The 17400-nt window shown below is 30.7% G+C and overlaps 1 protein-coding gene across 4 annotated transcripts in view; it reads right to left on the bottom strand.

The window, feature by feature from the left end:
• Window positions 1-17400, bottom strand: part of LOC105831572 (membralin) — a 361211-nt gene that overhangs the window by 165109 nt on the left and 178702 nt on the right. For all 4 annotated transcript variants that reach the window (XM_036288173.1, XM_036288174.1, XM_036288172.1 and 1 more), the window contains one exon: window positions 15326-15409. In XM_036288173.1, the coding sequence (XP_036144066.1) occupies window positions 15326-15409 (84 nt within the window). The remainder of the gene's footprint in view (window positions 1-15325; window positions 15410-17400) is intronic.

Raw genomic sequence — 17400 nt, 5'->3', positions numbered from 1 at the left:
TTTTTGCTGTGTTTGTTAAAAAAATAAAGGATAGATGTCATTTTTTATAATTTTTGAGTATTGTTAATATGCCATATTGTTTCGATAATATATATTGTCTTAATCTTCACTTTTTTTATGTTCCGATGTTTCAATTTGTGTCTCTTAGAGGTTTCATTTATACGCTTTTAACACTCTCATTATATAGATTCACTGTTCCTTTACACTTGATTTATGCTCCATAATTAGTAACGCTTCCTAACCAGGAGTCAAATATTAAAAAAAAAATATTTTAAACTTTTTAAATGTGAAATAATTACTACATAAACATTAAATAAATGTTAAGTAAATATTATTTTAAACAATTTATTAAAATGTTAAGTTAATATTATAAAAACATTAATTAAATATTATATAAATATTTGTCCTAAATCATTATTTTAAATAATTTTTATTGTAAGATAAATATTAAATCATTATTAAATCAATATTTAAAAAAATATTATTTTAAACAATTTTTTGAATGTAAAATAAAAATTACATAAATATTAAATAAATATTACTTAAATAATTTTCTTAAATTATTTTTAATAAAAAATTAATAATTTATAAATATTAAATAAACGTCAAATAAATGTTTTATAAATATTTTTTCTAATTCATTATTTGAAATAAATAATTAATGTAAAACAAATGTTTAATAAATATTAAATAAATATTATTTATACAATAAACGCTAATAATGTAAAATAATGTAAAAATAATAAAAAATAAATATTTAAAAAACGTTAAAAAAATATTGTGTGCTTCTTGGGATGTTAAAACCGCCACTGTATAATCAAATTACTAAAAAAAATTTCATAAGATTTCATAAGTACCTAATCACTAAAATTCATCACCTAATAAAAAAAGTATTATAGTCTATATTGTTAAATTATTTTTAAGACCATATCAAGTACTATCCTAAAATGTTATTAATTAATCACAGTATTAGCGATGTGTAGAGTTCTATTAGGATTTTAAGACATTTGTTTAAAACTGTCTTGAAATAAGATTCAACTATGAATACAGACCTATGGGTAGCACAGACATTATACTTACTGTAACACTACCTTCTTTTCTATATAGATCCTAAAATTCTCAAATCAAAATACACGCGTGGGCGTTTAAAATTGTTTGAAAATTTTTACTAACAATCTGATTCTTGAGTTTCTTCAGGGCTCGAACAAATGAGCGAGTTTATCTGATTCACACGGACAATTCTGTCACGTCGCAAAGTCGCTCGTCTGAACGAGGTGGTGTTTGCATTTTACGTGACAGACTCACCCGTGTAAACAATTTTTGTTTGGCATTTTCGCCGCAACAAAATGTCGGTCTAACAATAAGCCCTTAATAAATAAAAAGTATACATACACTCAAACTTCGTAAGCAGAGTTCAAAGTTCTACCCCTTGTAACGAGGTAATTATTGCTTCACTCTCAAACAGTGAAATATGCCAATCTTGATCGCTATTCTCACGCAACTCACGTGCGTCACGTGCATATAAAGAAAATATTGTATGCTATTTCAAAATAAGCTATTACGAAGTTTTAATAAATATCGTATATGCACATCGCTAATACTGTACACACTGTAAATACATAAGTTAAAACTTAAAAATATTAGAAATCTCTATCAGTATTTATTTAAATTTTGTAAAATTTTCTTAAGAAATCCCAGATTGTCCTGGATTTATCAAAGTAAATACTCAAATTTTATAGATAAATGCTCTAAAAATTCTACAATTTTCTAAGAATTTTAATCCAAATTGTAGGTAAGATTAAAGAATTCTTTAATACAACTTCAATGATATATTGTGTAACAACCCAGTAAACACAGTAATATAGTAGCAGTGTAACAGCAATGTAACCGAATATAACAGGTTACGTTACTCTGAAATTACATGTAACTTACATGTAAGTTACAATTTCCGACTCAATATAACATGTTATAATTACATGTTATCTAACCGTTACACAACAGTTACAAAGAAAAATAAAATAAAATAAAAATTTCATTTTTTTTAAATTATTTTTATCAACAGCACATACTACATTTAGAATAAATTTTTATTAATTAATTAAATTTAAATTATGTAATTTTTTATTTTATTCTTACTTGCCGCTGCTGGGTTTGAACCCGGAACCTTAGGATGACGAACCTTGTACTCTACCTGCTACGCCAATTTGACTCATCGATATGGGTACTTGTTATTGTCTACATATACTTATATGTTATAAACTGACGCAACTATATTATTTTTTATAAAAGCAATTAAATTTTGCAAAACATATTAAAAATAAATAGCATTAATTTATTTACTTATTAATTTCATTGTTAAATTTATCTTTTTCCATAACCTTAATAATTTGATGGAAATTGCGATCTATTTAGCACTAATCTTTGAAGCGTTCAAATAATTAATTAGATGGTTAACTATATAGATCGTAATTCTAAGAAAAATTGAATAGTATACATTTATTATTCTGTTTTTGTTCAGCACATGCCATGATGAATTTCGATTTTGTGCATTTTTTGTGCGCAGTAATTGTAGACAAACCCCCCGTTATTTTTGAAAACATTATCTTTATAATAATTTTTTTTATTATCAAATAGATCTATCATTCAGGATGTTATAATGTTGTCTGATTTCTGAGTCAACTACGACGCATCGTTCCGTAATAACATTGATACGAACGTGTTATGTTACAATTATACAATTTTTGTTGAATACCTGTAACGCCAAAACAATGTATAACAGCTATATCACTTGCGTATAATAAATATTACTTAACAGGTTATTTCCATGTCATATAGCACCTACATATCACAAGAATAACAATGTTAAATTAATTGTAACTTCCATGTTATATTGCCGCTATAAAATGTGTTCACTGGGAAGTGTAAAAAGTCGGTATTGATAAATTGTAAAACTCGTTATATATAAAACTCGTTAACAACTGGAAAAGTTGCTTTTCGAGAGAAATAATTTATCGCGCAAAAATATCACAGATGCAGAGAGAGAAAAGGAGGATTATAAATCCAGATTTTGTCAATGTTTCCAGAGTCGTTGGAAATAGATGAGAGGATTAGAGATGTCATGTCTTATGCAGATCAATTGGATCATTGATGTAACAGTGGACACACGAAGTGCCAAGAGGAAATAGGTCAAAATGGAAATGGATGTTACGCAATACTGCGCCGCCGCCACTATTGCTAAATGGGCTCCAAGCAGGTTACCCAACTGTTGCGCCTTCATTAGAAATTTATGCAGAATCCTGGGTTAACCGTTCCGGCCAATCAGCTTTGTAACCGACCTAACATCCTACCGGTGAGAATATGAGAGAGAGAGAGAGAGGAGAGAGAGAGAGAGAGAGAGAGAAGAGAGAGAAGAGAGAGAGAGAGAGAGAAGAGTGAGCGAGACGAGAGAGAGAGAAAGCGCTCTACTCTAGCATCTGCTCTCGTCTATCTCCTCGACTCGCTACTGCTCTTCTCTCTCCGCGCATCTCCCTCTCGTCATAGTCGCTTCTCTCTCTCGTCGTCTCTCTCTCTCTCTTCTCTCTCTCTCCTCTCTCTCCTCCTTCCGCTTCCTCTCTCTTCCTCTCTCTCTCTCTTCTCTCTCCCTCTCCTCTCGCTCTCGCCTCCTCTCTCTCCTCTCTCTCCTCTCTCTCTCTCCTCTCTCCTCTTCTCTCTCTCTCTCTCTCTCTTCTCTCCGTCTCTCTCGCTCTCCTCCGTATCTCTCTCTCTCTCCTCTCCATTCGACTCTCTCTCTCTCGCCTCTTTCTCTCACTGTCGTTGCCTCCGTTCTCTCATCTCGTTCGCCAATCGCATTCCTTTAGTTTAATATTTCACTCACATGTCGCAATCAAAACTCCAATGTATTCAAAAATTCGTAGCCGATTGATTATTCCAATTAACACAAATTACTTTTCATCGAATTGGTTTCAAAAAATTGCGATGTAAAAATTAAATATAGAAGAAATATTTGCATTTACATATAAAGTTTGATAAAGGTAAACGTTGTTCAACAAAGATGTTTTTTAATTCATTCTTACAACCGGATATATTTAAACATATCAATGAAGTAAATCGCCTATACTAATAAAATTAAATTGTTTTGGGGAAAAAATTGGTGACTCAGATTTGACTTTGCGTTAAGAGGATGCTAAAGCCGTGTGTTTTACCGACATTCTGTATTTATTACTTAATTTCGAATTGAATTTACAGAATTGATAATCCTTTTACACTTTTAAAGTACGTACACAAATGAACCCGGGAACGATTAGATAAAGACCAAAAATGCAAAAAATTTTTTAAAGTTTATTTGTTCATAAAAATATTTGCTTCAAAATACAAGTTATGTAGCTTATACGTACAAATGAATGGTGTTCCCGGGTTCGGAATAAATTGAGGAATAAGATTATAATCGTCAAATTACGATTACAAGCCGTACAAAAAAGATATTTTAAAAATAAAAGCGCTTAAATGAATAAAATTTTTGATTACATAAATATGTTTTTTTACGGCTTGTAAACGTAATTTGACAAATATAGTCTTATTCCTTCTATTCCAAACTGCGAGACACTATTTATTTGTAAGTATAAGCTATATAACTTGTATTTTAAAGCAAATTTTTTCATGAACAAGGATAAATAATGACTCTGCATTATCGACCTCAATCAAGTTTGATGGGCAGTTTAGCATCCTCTTAACTTGGGATGCTGGAGTTGTCTGTTTTACCAACAAAAAGATAGTAATTTTTGTTCAACAATATCTTTTTATTTCTTTTATAGATTTTCTTTTATAGATTTAAATCCTTCTCCAGAATAAAAGAATACGCATTGTTATCAGTCTGTGGAGTGAAATTTCCTCCAAAAACGAGAAAAAATTGTTAATTTGCTGTCACATCATAACAATGTTTGCTTAATATTCCAGTGAACACATTTTATAACGGCAATATAACATAGAAGTTACATGTAATTTAACATTGTTATTCTTGTGATATGTAGGTGCTATATGACATGGAAATAACCTGTTACGTAATATTTGTTATACGCAAGTGATATAGCTGTTATACATCGTTTTGGCGTTACAGTTATTCAACAAAAATTGTATAATCGTAACATAACACGTTCGTATCAATGTTATTACGAAACGATGCGTCGTAGTTGACTCAGAAATCAGACAACATTATAACATTCTGAATGACAGATCTATTTGATAATAAAAAAAAATTATTATAAAGATAATGTTTTCAAAAATAACGGTTTGTCTACAATTACTGCGCACAAAAAATGCACAAAATCTAAATTCATCATGTGCTGAACAAAAACAGAATAATACCCAACTAGCCAGGCCTGTTAAAATCACATATCGTGAAAGCTTTACAGCAAGGATTGTTTCAATTTTGACAACAATTTTATGACAAGTAATTGTCTGTTGCTTTGTTTTCTAAAAGTTTCGAGCAAATTTACGGCAAAAGTTTTCATCACACGATGCTGCAAATAACAGAGAAAGACTTGTACATAAATATTACGTATAGAAATTACAAGATTTGTTCCGACACAATAAAATGCAAAATTTAAGCAAATAACAGAGCAAACCTTGCTACACGACATGACAATAAATTTATGGCAGAAACAGGAAATCTTGTTAAGCACAGAATAACGGCAAATTAGTAGCAAGAACAAAATAAAACTTGCCGAGCATACTTTCGCAACAAAATTGCGACAAGGTGTGTCCGTAAACAGCTTAGTTTTTGTTGGCAAGGCTTGTCGCAAATAGTATGACGCACATTTTATGCAAATAACAGGGTTGCATTATCGAGTTTTAAACTTTATTTCCGACTTTACTATCTCGAGATGGCGCACTTCTCGTGAAAAAGATTTACCTACTGGATTAATAAAAGGGGCTCGTCGAGAACAGAGAACCAAGTACGATTGCACCATTCACATTTAATATTGGACTAATCAGTCTAATATTTCAGTCTAATAATCATTTTTGTTGATTTAAATTTCGATAATATTTGTCCTGTTCTTGCCACAAATTTGCTATCATATTGTGCATAACAAGGTTTGCCTTGTTTTTGCCACAAATTTGCTATCATGCTATGTACAGCAAGGTTTGCTCTATTCTTGCCACAAATTTGCTATCATATTGTGTACAGCAAGATTTGTCTTGTTCTTGCTGCAAATTTGTTGTTATGCTTTACTAGTAAATTTTACCCTGTTATTTGCATAAAATATGCGTAAAATAATACTATTTACAACAAGCCTTGCCAGCAAAAGCTAAGCTTAATGTGGACACACCCTGTCGTAATTTTGTTGCAAAGGTTTGCTCAAGTTTGTGGCAAACTTCGCGCAAAGTTTGCGTCATTTTGCTAGCTGGGTAAATGTATACTATTCAATTTTTATTAGAATTATGATCTATATAATTAATCATCTAATTAATCATTTGAACACTTCAAAGATTAGTGCTAAATAAATCGCAATTTCCATCAAATTATTAAGGTTATGGAAAAAGATAAATTTAACAATAAAATTAATAAGTAAATAAATTAATGTTATTTAATTTTAATATGTTTTGCAAAATTTAATTGCTTTTATAAAAAATAATATAGTTGCGTCAGTTTATAACATATAGGTATATGTAGACAATAACAAGTACCTATATCGATGAGTCAAATTGGCGTAGCAGGTAGAGTACAAGGTTCGTCATCCTAAGGTCCCGGGTTCAAATCTAGCAGCGGCAAGTAAGAATAGAATAAAAAATAACATAATTTAAATTTAATTAACTAATAAAAAATTATCCTAAATTTAGTATGTGCTGTTGATAAAAATAATTTTTAAAAAATGAAATTTTTATTTTATTTTATTTTTGTTTGTAACTGTTGTGTGACGGTTAGATAACATGTAATTATAACATGTTATATTGCTGAGTCGGAAATTGTAACTTACATGTAATTTACGTGTAATTTCAGAGTAACGTAACCTGTTATATTCGGTTACATTGCTGTTACATTGCTACTATATTACTGTGTTCACTGGATATAAAAGATCTACAGTTTGTACCTACGAAATTCGTATTCACAGACTAGTAGACGACGAGAACAAACAGTGTCGAGTTTCGAAAATTAGATTTTAGTTCCTAATTGAGATGAAATTGTGAAACAAAAATTTAGGTTATATACGCGTAAAAAGTCGATAAGTAAAGCAATAAAAAAAAATTTGTTTGTCCTCGATATAAAGTCCAATTCACAGATAGATATTAATATGTGTACTTTAATTCTGGAAAAGAATTTCCAAATTTATAAAAGAAATATATACAAAATATCATTAATGATGTGCATGAATGACTCTACATTATCGACCTCGATCAAGTTTGAGAGGCAGTCCAGCATCGCCTTAAGCATAAGTAATATGCGTAGATTAAAATAGATACGTTTGCCACTCGCAAAAAGCTGGGAGTTTAATAATAAACTTAATGTTTTAGTTATATTACTGTTAATTGCATTAAAGTTCTTTTTTTAATCTAAATGTTCGTTAATTGCACTAAATCAGTGCTTGAGTCTAGTTGCCCTTTTCGAGTCGATTCCCGAAGCGCTGCCCCCTATGCTTCCACTACCGCGCGCGGCCTTGACGGCCGAGCCGCCGATCTCGCACGTGACGCTTTGTCTCAGGAGCATCTCTGTATAAGAAATAATGCCCTGCACCGCAAAATTCATTAAAATTATTCTAATGACTATATTGTAAGTCTTACAATATATAAAATTTTCTTTTCCTGCCAAGCTATATATTATATTTCATCTTTTAGTGGATTAGGCCTACTGAGAAAACCACTTAAAAAAAACGCATCAACAAATAAACAAAGTAATTCTTAAATGTGTGAGTTAAATATTTATCTTCTACACAGAACATACATATACATACATATGCATACATATACATGTGTATGTAGACATATACGTATACATATATCTCTTTTTTAAACATTCATACATACTTACATATTTAATGAAGTAAAGGTACAGCAAATATTTTCTCAAGTTTGATATTATTTTTTGTATAAGGGACCAGCATTTGAAACATTTTATATTTAATGTCTTTTAATTTAAACACTACAATGTCTTTGGATGGTTCTTTTTTAATTGCCACATGTACAAATCTACAGAATTTGTAGAATATTCAAAAATAGGTTTTTTTTACATCCAACGTACGCCACTTATTTTTATATTATCTTCATGCTTACAATAATAACCTAAGTTTACTATTTTTATAATACTACAATCATTTAACATAAATAAATTATTTAGTTGTTTAGCAGTAACAAAGAAATGTTGATATTTTAATTTTAAGAGCGATTTTTTATTGTTATCTATATTTTTCTGCTTCAAAATAATCAATTTTGGCGGAATAACTGTTTTCATGTTAATAATATTGCTTTCATGCATACGTCGGCATATTTGAGTCAACGGCTTATCAGCTGAATGTAAGAATTTTTTCATCAATCCCAATTGATTTTCAAATGGAAATGCTGATATTTCATTAAACGTGCAGTTATTTATTCGAACATCGTCTGCTATGTGTATAAGATAGTGTGCGTTTAATATATGAGATTTTTCTCCATAAAACTTAGGTAAAAGTAAGAAATAGTTTTTCAAATAAGATTTAGCGGCATCGTTATACTTTTGTGCAAACTCTTTCATACATAGAATTCGCAAAGCAGTACTGAAAAGTAAGAAATGATTATATAAATCATTACTTAAAATTCCCATAAATATGACAAGACCAGCGTATAATGCTATAACGCGGATTTCTGATGCTTTCAAATTTGGAATAAATGGCCAAGGTTTTCGTTGGAATTCATGAGGCGTAAAAGGTTTTAATGTACTATTCGTTTGAATAATTCTTGCCGATGAGTCGACTTAAGTCTTACAGCGGTTTTGTTAAATATTAAATCCATTACATAAAATTTTTTGTGGCTCCCAAACAACTCATGTATAAAATCTAAAGAGAAAGTAGCGATCATGTCAATTGGTGGATCTATACGCAATAATGGTGATACATTAACGTGATATTCTTTTTGTTGTTGTCTTCTGAATGATTCTGAATGATTAATCTGTTTTTTCAGTACAATCAGAATCAGGATAGACAACAAGTTGATTTGGACATGTTGTACATTTCCCATAAACTTCATATCGTTCACAGGCAGCATATCCTCCGTGCCCTTTAATTTGTTTAAAAAATTTCCTAGCTGGGATATCACAAATAATATGTTTTAATTGTACAGCATACTTTTTTCACCGATGTATATGCCATTCTTTTGTAGTAAATTTATTTCTTGAATAAAATCATTCATATACTCTTCAATATTGCCTGGTTTCGTATCTCCATAATACATTGCTACAAGAAAAGAAAAATATAATATATCTGGATAAAGAAAACTTTGCATAATATGCCATAATCGTTTTGTACTTGAATTATATGGTGAAGCCCCATCAGCATTCATTTGAGATATATAGTACTATCTTGATGTACATTTGGATCTATGCAATTAGACCTTTTTCAATTCCTTTAAATAAACATACTCGTCGATATCACCACCTGTTCCTTTCATCGGTTTTATAGTATATGTAGCTTTTACTGTATTTAAAAAGGTTTTACCAGTCTGGGGAAGTTTTGCCCAAAGCCTTTTTCGTAAGATTTTTAATAAACTATCAAGATGTGTTAATGGGATATTACATTGTACAGCCCACTTCCGCAATTCTTCAATTTCAGGATCATCTTGTGACTTTGTATAATACTATTCTTATTACTTTTTGCACCAATATTAATATCATCATTATTAGTATCAGTATCGTCATCGGTATTATTACAATTAACATCAACATCAATTTTTGGAGATTTTATTACATCATTGTTAAGAAAGAAATTACTTGACGTAGTTACATTATTTCGTTCTTCGAATGAAGTACTTGCAGTATTAAGTTTATCTGTACAATTTGTTCGATCAACTTCATCTGAGTAATAATAATTTTGTAAATATAATAAAATTATGAAATGTCATGACTATCTTATTTATATAAAAGAAGATATACAGAGTGTTTCCTAAATACAAATATAATTGAAAGAAATATTTCGTGGTTTATTGTAGAAAGAAAAGATCCTTTATACATGTCCTAAATTGCTGTATTGAAAGGAAATATCCGTCTTCGCTTGGTCAAGGACAAGATTTTGTATTTACCTGAAGAATTAGGACATGAGGCAATGTTCGCTAATATTGAATGAATAAACCGATGTTTTCGAACACGTTTACATATTCTTTCTTGTTTGTTCATCTTATTTTGGTTTTTTATAAGCCAAATAGTGCAACAGACAATAAGCGATATAGATGAAAAAGTAAGGTTATTCTTTCACTTTGCTAGCTTGTCATTACCCAAATAGCACTGGATGTTCCAAGGACGTCCATTTTAAGTCCAATTCAGGTCCACATGTTCATGGACATAAAATGGACATTCATAGGATGTCCATTTGAATTAAAACGGATGTTCTATTCAGAACATCTTATGCTGGATATCTGATTTATGTCCGCACTTGGATCTTACTTTTACATAATTTATCTTTATTTTTATTATATAATCTAAAAGAAATATTGTAAATTAAATATATATTATTTACAATAGTTCTAATTAACATTAATTTATAAATAATAATAAATTATATTATTTTTAATTTTCAAAAGATTTATTTTAATTGTTATACTTTTAGATATAATATGAAATAATATGAAATAATATGTATTATTTTTTTATTTATTATTAACACAATTAATTATTGGTATTTTTTTAAATGTTTGTTATAATACATTATTGTTTCTTTTTCGTTTTTTATCGTTTTGTTTTTTTATTTTCGTTTTTTTCTTTTTCTTTTTTATTATTGTTTTTTTTTCTTTTTCGTTTTTTTTTTTTTCGTTTCTTTTTCCGACCAAAAGAGGGACACAGCAATTGGTCTGGGTCAAGCTGTCTCTGTCTAATCAGTAGCATAATGGGCGCTAGACAAAGAAAGAAATTGACCTGGACCATGTCTCCTCTTTGTCTTTCTGCCGGACACTTTTCAAGAGCTTTTTGCAGGAAATGCGCAGTCCATACTTTATGTCGATGATTTTTACAAAATGTGGATTAACCCACTATTGCAGCAAGCCCTTTAATTGAAAAAGGCCCAAAAGAAATAATCAAATCATAATAGGTCCAAAATTTGGTTTATTTCGGACTTTCTATAAATGTCCGAAATTATAACAAACGTATATCCCATGGACGTCCATTAAAGGACTTTCTATGAACGTACAAAATTGTGCCAAACGTATATCCTATGGACGTCCATCGAATGTCCGACGAACCTTACTTGGACTCTTAATGGACGTCCGAATGTCCAGAAGCGGATATCCATTAGACATACAATGGATGTCCTTGTGCTATCTGGGTAGCTACAAATTTATAATTAATTATTCGTGACCTAGTTGTTGTCTAGTCATCATATATCAGATATGATAATATCCCGAGCAGAAAATGAATCTAGTCGATCCGATTTTGTGTCTAGTAGCGAAGTAGTACCGACTAGATAAGTTTTCTGGCTAGTCATTAACTCGTGACTGGCTAAATATTTGTAGTCAATTGTAATGATCTAGTTGTTGTCTAGTAACTACATGTAAAATATATTGTTAGATGGTGCTGCTTTTCTAGAAAACTTAATCTAGTTGCCATGTAGTGGCTAACTATTTTTAATTGGTCATCAGATCCAAAAGAAAGGTTATGTTATAACATAAAAATATATCTAGTAATTGTTTAGTAGTAACGTAGATAATAAACTTTACAGATGGCACTATTATATAGTATTTTTATGTAATAACATAATCTTTCTTTTAGATCTTAAGACCAATTAAAAATGGTTAGCCGCTATATGGCAACTAGATTAAGTTTTCTAGAAAAGCAGCGCTATCTAACAGCATATTTTACATGTAGTTACTAGACAATAACTAGATCATTAAAACTGGCTACGAATATTTAGCCAGTCACGAGCTAATAACTAGCCAAAAAACTTATCTAGTCAGTATTATCTAGCTACTAGCCTTAAAATCGGACCGACTAGATTCATTTCTGCTCGAGTAGTTCTCGAGATATTAACGATTAAAGTAATTGGAACGCGAGCGCCTCGCCACGCGCTAGCAAACGACGCGTGCGCGCGCGGCATTGCCGGCCGCCATTCTCGAATTGATACTGCTTTTGTTAACACGTTTACAGTGGTCAATCTTCATGAATCGCTTCGAACTTTTGGGGAGGGTTATTTTAATTATTTAATAATTAAGACGCTGTCAAAATTTCTTAATATTCTGTTAAGAAAATTGGTTTCATTACACAAGAAAAATTGTGATCATGTCGAATTGCCTGGCGACAGACACTTTCAAATAAGTTTTTTGTTAGCTTATTGTTTACTTAAGAAATTTCGACGCATCTGTATCTTATCGACCTGCATGTGCATGTTCGGACATGAATAATTGCAACCGGCTGCGATTTTAAGACATTGTCATCAACCGACTCAGAGCCTCTCCCTTCGCCTAATTAAGGGTCGTCCTCACCTCAGCCGCCTAAGTGGTCTCGACCCTTCTTGCTGTTTATTGGAAATTGCATGAAATACGTCAACTTTCTCGACATCTCCTTAATTATCTACCGAAATAAAAGCGACGCAAGAAAAATCAAGTGGGAAAAATCTGTTACTACGGAAAAATCGTGAGTCTTTGTGCAAACAGCCTTCGGATACTTCTCTCGAGTTCAGTTGCGAACATTGTATTACGGCTACTTCTACAGAGCAAAGTTGCGAGTAGAATGTTCGGCTACTTTCCAATTTCGGTTGCGAATTCGTAGATGCGCATACACTTGCTATCGCACAAGAATATAAATCTACTCGAGATGTTATATCGCGTATCGTACTTGTTTACAATTTCCACAGTCCACCGTGGAAATTGTAAACAAGTACGATACGCGATATAACATTTCGAGTAGATTTATATTCTTGTGCGATAGCAAGTGTATGCGCATCTACGTCATCGAGCATTTCATCATCCTCTACCACCCCAAGGACCAGACGACATATAATTCAAGGGAAAAGGCAACTAATTGCTGCAATTACTTAAGAAATCGATCCCCCCAACCGTCAAGAATCGTCTGCATCAAACAGCTGTGCCTAACGTTCGGTGACACAGGAAAGTCCCCCCCCCCTTTTTACAAATTCGGGTCACTCTTACAGAGTAACAAGTTTCTAAACTTGCTTACGGCTACATTGCATTCGCGGATATCAGCTCCTAAGCATTCGTAGGCTGAGAACGGCTCTCCTACAGGACCGATCGAGCGACTGCTAATTGTCGATGCGTGAGAGAGAAATGGTCTCTCAAGAGATCATCGAGCTACTTCACATTCATAACAAAACCTATCTACGTTCTTACGGAAGCTTGCGAGAGCAACGGGCTCTCTAGAGAGCATAACGTCAAAATCACGAGAAAGCAACGGGCTCTCTATATAAAATATCGCCACAACCTTGTTGAACTGTATCTTCAAGGCTCATTGTAATACTTAGCGTACAATTGTGATAACGTCTCGATCAACATCCAGGAACGCGCCGTACACACCTCACACTCGAGCGATAAGTGAACATACCTCAATCACAAACGCTTGCAAAAGCAACGAGCTCTCCATAGAGTACTACGCCAAACACTTAACAGCGGAGTTGTTACGTTTCTTTGTACTACACTTTAGCTTACGACTGCGACAACGACGTTTCAAACTACATCCGGAAAGCGCGCCGTGCATATCGAGATCCTTCCGTTCGTGCAAGACAGATCGGATTCAAGTACCGAAATCATCGTCGGAAATATTGTCAACTCTCATCGATTGCTGTTCCAGACCGATTCACTATTTGAAAGAAGACTTAAATACATTTATTTATTTACAAAGCGACTGTGTTTCTTTCTCTTGTCCACACGCCGAGACCTTTTTCCTTTTCGTCTCTGCGTGGCTATCACCGCGCTAACATATTCATAACTGTAGCAACAGTGATTTAAAAAAATATATATCTCGGCTTCCAAATAAGCTAAAACAATGTTTTTTTTTTAATTTAAAAAAAAATCGCACCTTTCAAATGCATTTTACCTATTTTAATAGCGTTAATATTTTAAAAGTTATTTAATTGTTAATTAGGCTTATTTTTTACACGTTTATTTGAGGCATTGCACACATTTCGCAATACCGATATATAATGTAATACTGCAACTTTTTAAGAAGAGAAAAAAATTTGATTCAGGTTCGTGCATGGTCTTAAAAATGTAGAAATTAAATTTTAGTGGAACGCGTTTTGGATAAACAATTGATATTACTAAAAAAATTGTTAATATTTTTTGATAAAATTTGGTACACTTTTTTATCGTCATAAAAGCTATATTTTCCTACAAATTCAAATGCTTGAGTTAATTTTTAAGAAAGTTACAAGCAATTTAAAAAATGGCCATTTTTCATGATTTTTTCTACTTTACAACCAAACTAATCGACCGATCTTAATGAACCAAATTTATTATTGTAGATCTACTTAATACCTACAATTTTTATTCGAAACTTTTTTCGATTCCGTTTTTAGTTTACGAGAAACAAGCAAAAAACTACTTTTTCCTCACTTCAACCCATAATTTTGCAATAACCCCTAGCTTTTTGCAAGTGGCAAACGTACCTATTTTAATCTACGCATATTAATTGTGCTTTACGCACAGTCAAACCTGAGTCACTAATTTTTTCCCAAAACGGCCCTTTTAGAGTGTAATTCTACTGGTCTATACGGTCTGCATCAGATCTTGGTAATAAATATAATTTTTCTATTAATTTAGTATTTTCAGCTTATATAAACTGCGCGCCGACAGGTTTCGTCAGACTTACGATACAGTTACTAAACCAAATACCGATGCTCAAGAGCATCTTAAAATCTCCCGTTCCCCAAAAAACTGTAACAAATTTGTAAATAAATTTATTGCAAAAAATAATACCTCAGCCGGAGTTATATTAATTACAAGATCTGATGCAGACCGTATAGGCGATCTACTTCATTGATATGTTCAACGATATTTTTATTTTCTATGAAAATTTTCAAAACAAACAAAACAATATAACAAAATACAAAAATAATATAACAAAAACAAAAATAAAACAAGAATAAAATGTATTATGGTAATACAAGCAAAAAATGGATATCTAAAAAATATATGAGAAACTTACCTACTAATGCCAAGACTACTGTCAGTAAGGAGGCAGCTGGCAATGACACGGTTAAATTAAACTCCAGCATTTGTATGAGGTCAACTGAAACAAATGGAAAAAACATAAACTTTAATATTAAATTTTTGCATGAACAAATACAAGAAACAATATTTTGGATGTTCTATTTCAATTATTTTGTAAAGAAATACGTACAGAATTTCGAACAATTTTCCTCACACATAAATATCAAATTAAGGATGTATCGGACTGAAGTTCAAAGTTACTAAAAATTTGTGAAATTGTTCTTTTAGTTTCCCTAATGTACTGCAAAAAATTGAAAACGCATCCACTAAACAGTTGCTGAGTTATAACTATTTTAATTTTCAATGATTTTACATGGTATCCTTTTCTATCTTATGGAAAAAGACGATCTTGACGGATAAAACAGCTAAAAAAATATAGAAGAAATAGTACCAGTGTTTTGAATTTTTTATACATCTAGTATATAAATAGATGAAAATATCTTCCAAGTTTCAATTGTCTTCACTACACCGTTTTAAAGAAATAAAATATAACTTGAGATAATTGTACGTTTTCAATGTCAAAAGTTTAAACTCATAGGTGAAAAAAATCACAAATACGTGAAAAATACCTTTGTAAGAGTAAAAATAAGACTCCAACTATCGTTCAAGTTTCTTACATCTAGATTTACTATGCGTTTAGGCGTAGATATTTAAGTATTTCAAATTTCATTCACTTTTGTCTAAGATTGTATGTCCAATACATCCTTAAAATATATTTTATTTAATAATTATTTTAACAATCATATACATAAACACAAGAAATTATATTCTTGTTTTTATATAAAATAATATGTAACTTGTTTACATATAATTTAATCTTCTTTAAAGAATTCGATAATCTTATATTTCAGCGAAATATATTTTTATTTCAATATTATAGTCGTTAAGAGCACAACATGATTGTTTTAATAATCATGTTGTGCTCTTAACGACTATAATAACAATATATTTTTTTAATTCCAATTCTTAGTTTGAAGAAAATGTTATTTGTCTTGTCATATATTTTTTCCAATCATTAAGATTCTTTTTTCAAATTATTTTCAAATAACAATTGAATAGTGAAAATTTTATTTTCCTTTATAAACTGTACAAATAGCGATGAATAAAATGGCCAATTTTGGCCTAAAAATTTTATAAATTATACATCTTGCTTCTTTTTAGCTGAATACGATAATAGCACTTTTATCCCATTAACACACATCTAAACGCGTAAGAAACTATTCAAAATTTGCGTTAAAGAGGTTATTGTAATAGTAATTACGATTTTGTTTTAATTATTGTTTACTGTAAAATTATTTCATTATTTGCATTGCAATACAGTTTTGTAATTCTTTTCATAAAAATAAAGAAGACACTTAAAAACTCCTAGACTTAACACGCTCATCGTTCAGTAACTTCGAACATGTTCAAACAAGCTATAAATTTTTATCCACAAAAGAAGTTTTATAATTGTACTTTTGCATAAAATAATAAAATCATAATTCATTGTGATTATAAATAACCACCGTGAAAAGTCTGGCAATTCAAGGCTTAATACAACTTTATCAGTGACACATTGACAGACTCATAGAGAGACGTAAACAATGCTTATACAAACAATGAAAACAAGTAGTTAATTTGACTAAATTTTTCTACTTGAATAAGTTTCTTCAGTATTTATGTATTTATCTTAAATACATAAAATACTTGAACTTTAATTCAAATGTTTATATATTTAACTAAAATACAATAAACATTTGAATTAAAGAATTTTAAGTGAAAAAATTTAGTCAAACTACTTTTTTCTCAATTTACGTAACGCTGTCCGAATATCATCTGCAGAATTTTTTCTTTCCAGAATACTCGTTTATTGTGTGTATTAATACGCCACATTTAGTGGATGTAAAAATATAGTTATAATAATTATAATTGTTAAAGTTATATAATTATAATAATAAATAACTATTATGTAATATATGTAATATTAGTCTTAAAAAAAAGGCCAAAATCTTTTCATCATAAAATTAATAA

Source organism: Monomorium pharaonis, chromosome 6, assembly GCF_013373865.1.
Source record: "Monomorium pharaonis isolate MP-MQ-018 chromosome 6, ASM1337386v2, whole genome shotgun sequence".
Taxonomy (NCBI): Eukaryota; Metazoa; Arthropoda; class Insecta; order Hymenoptera; family Formicidae; genus Monomorium; species Monomorium pharaonis.
The sequence above is the reverse complement of the archived record's forward strand: the minus strand, read 5'-3'. Positions and strand labels throughout refer to the sequence as shown.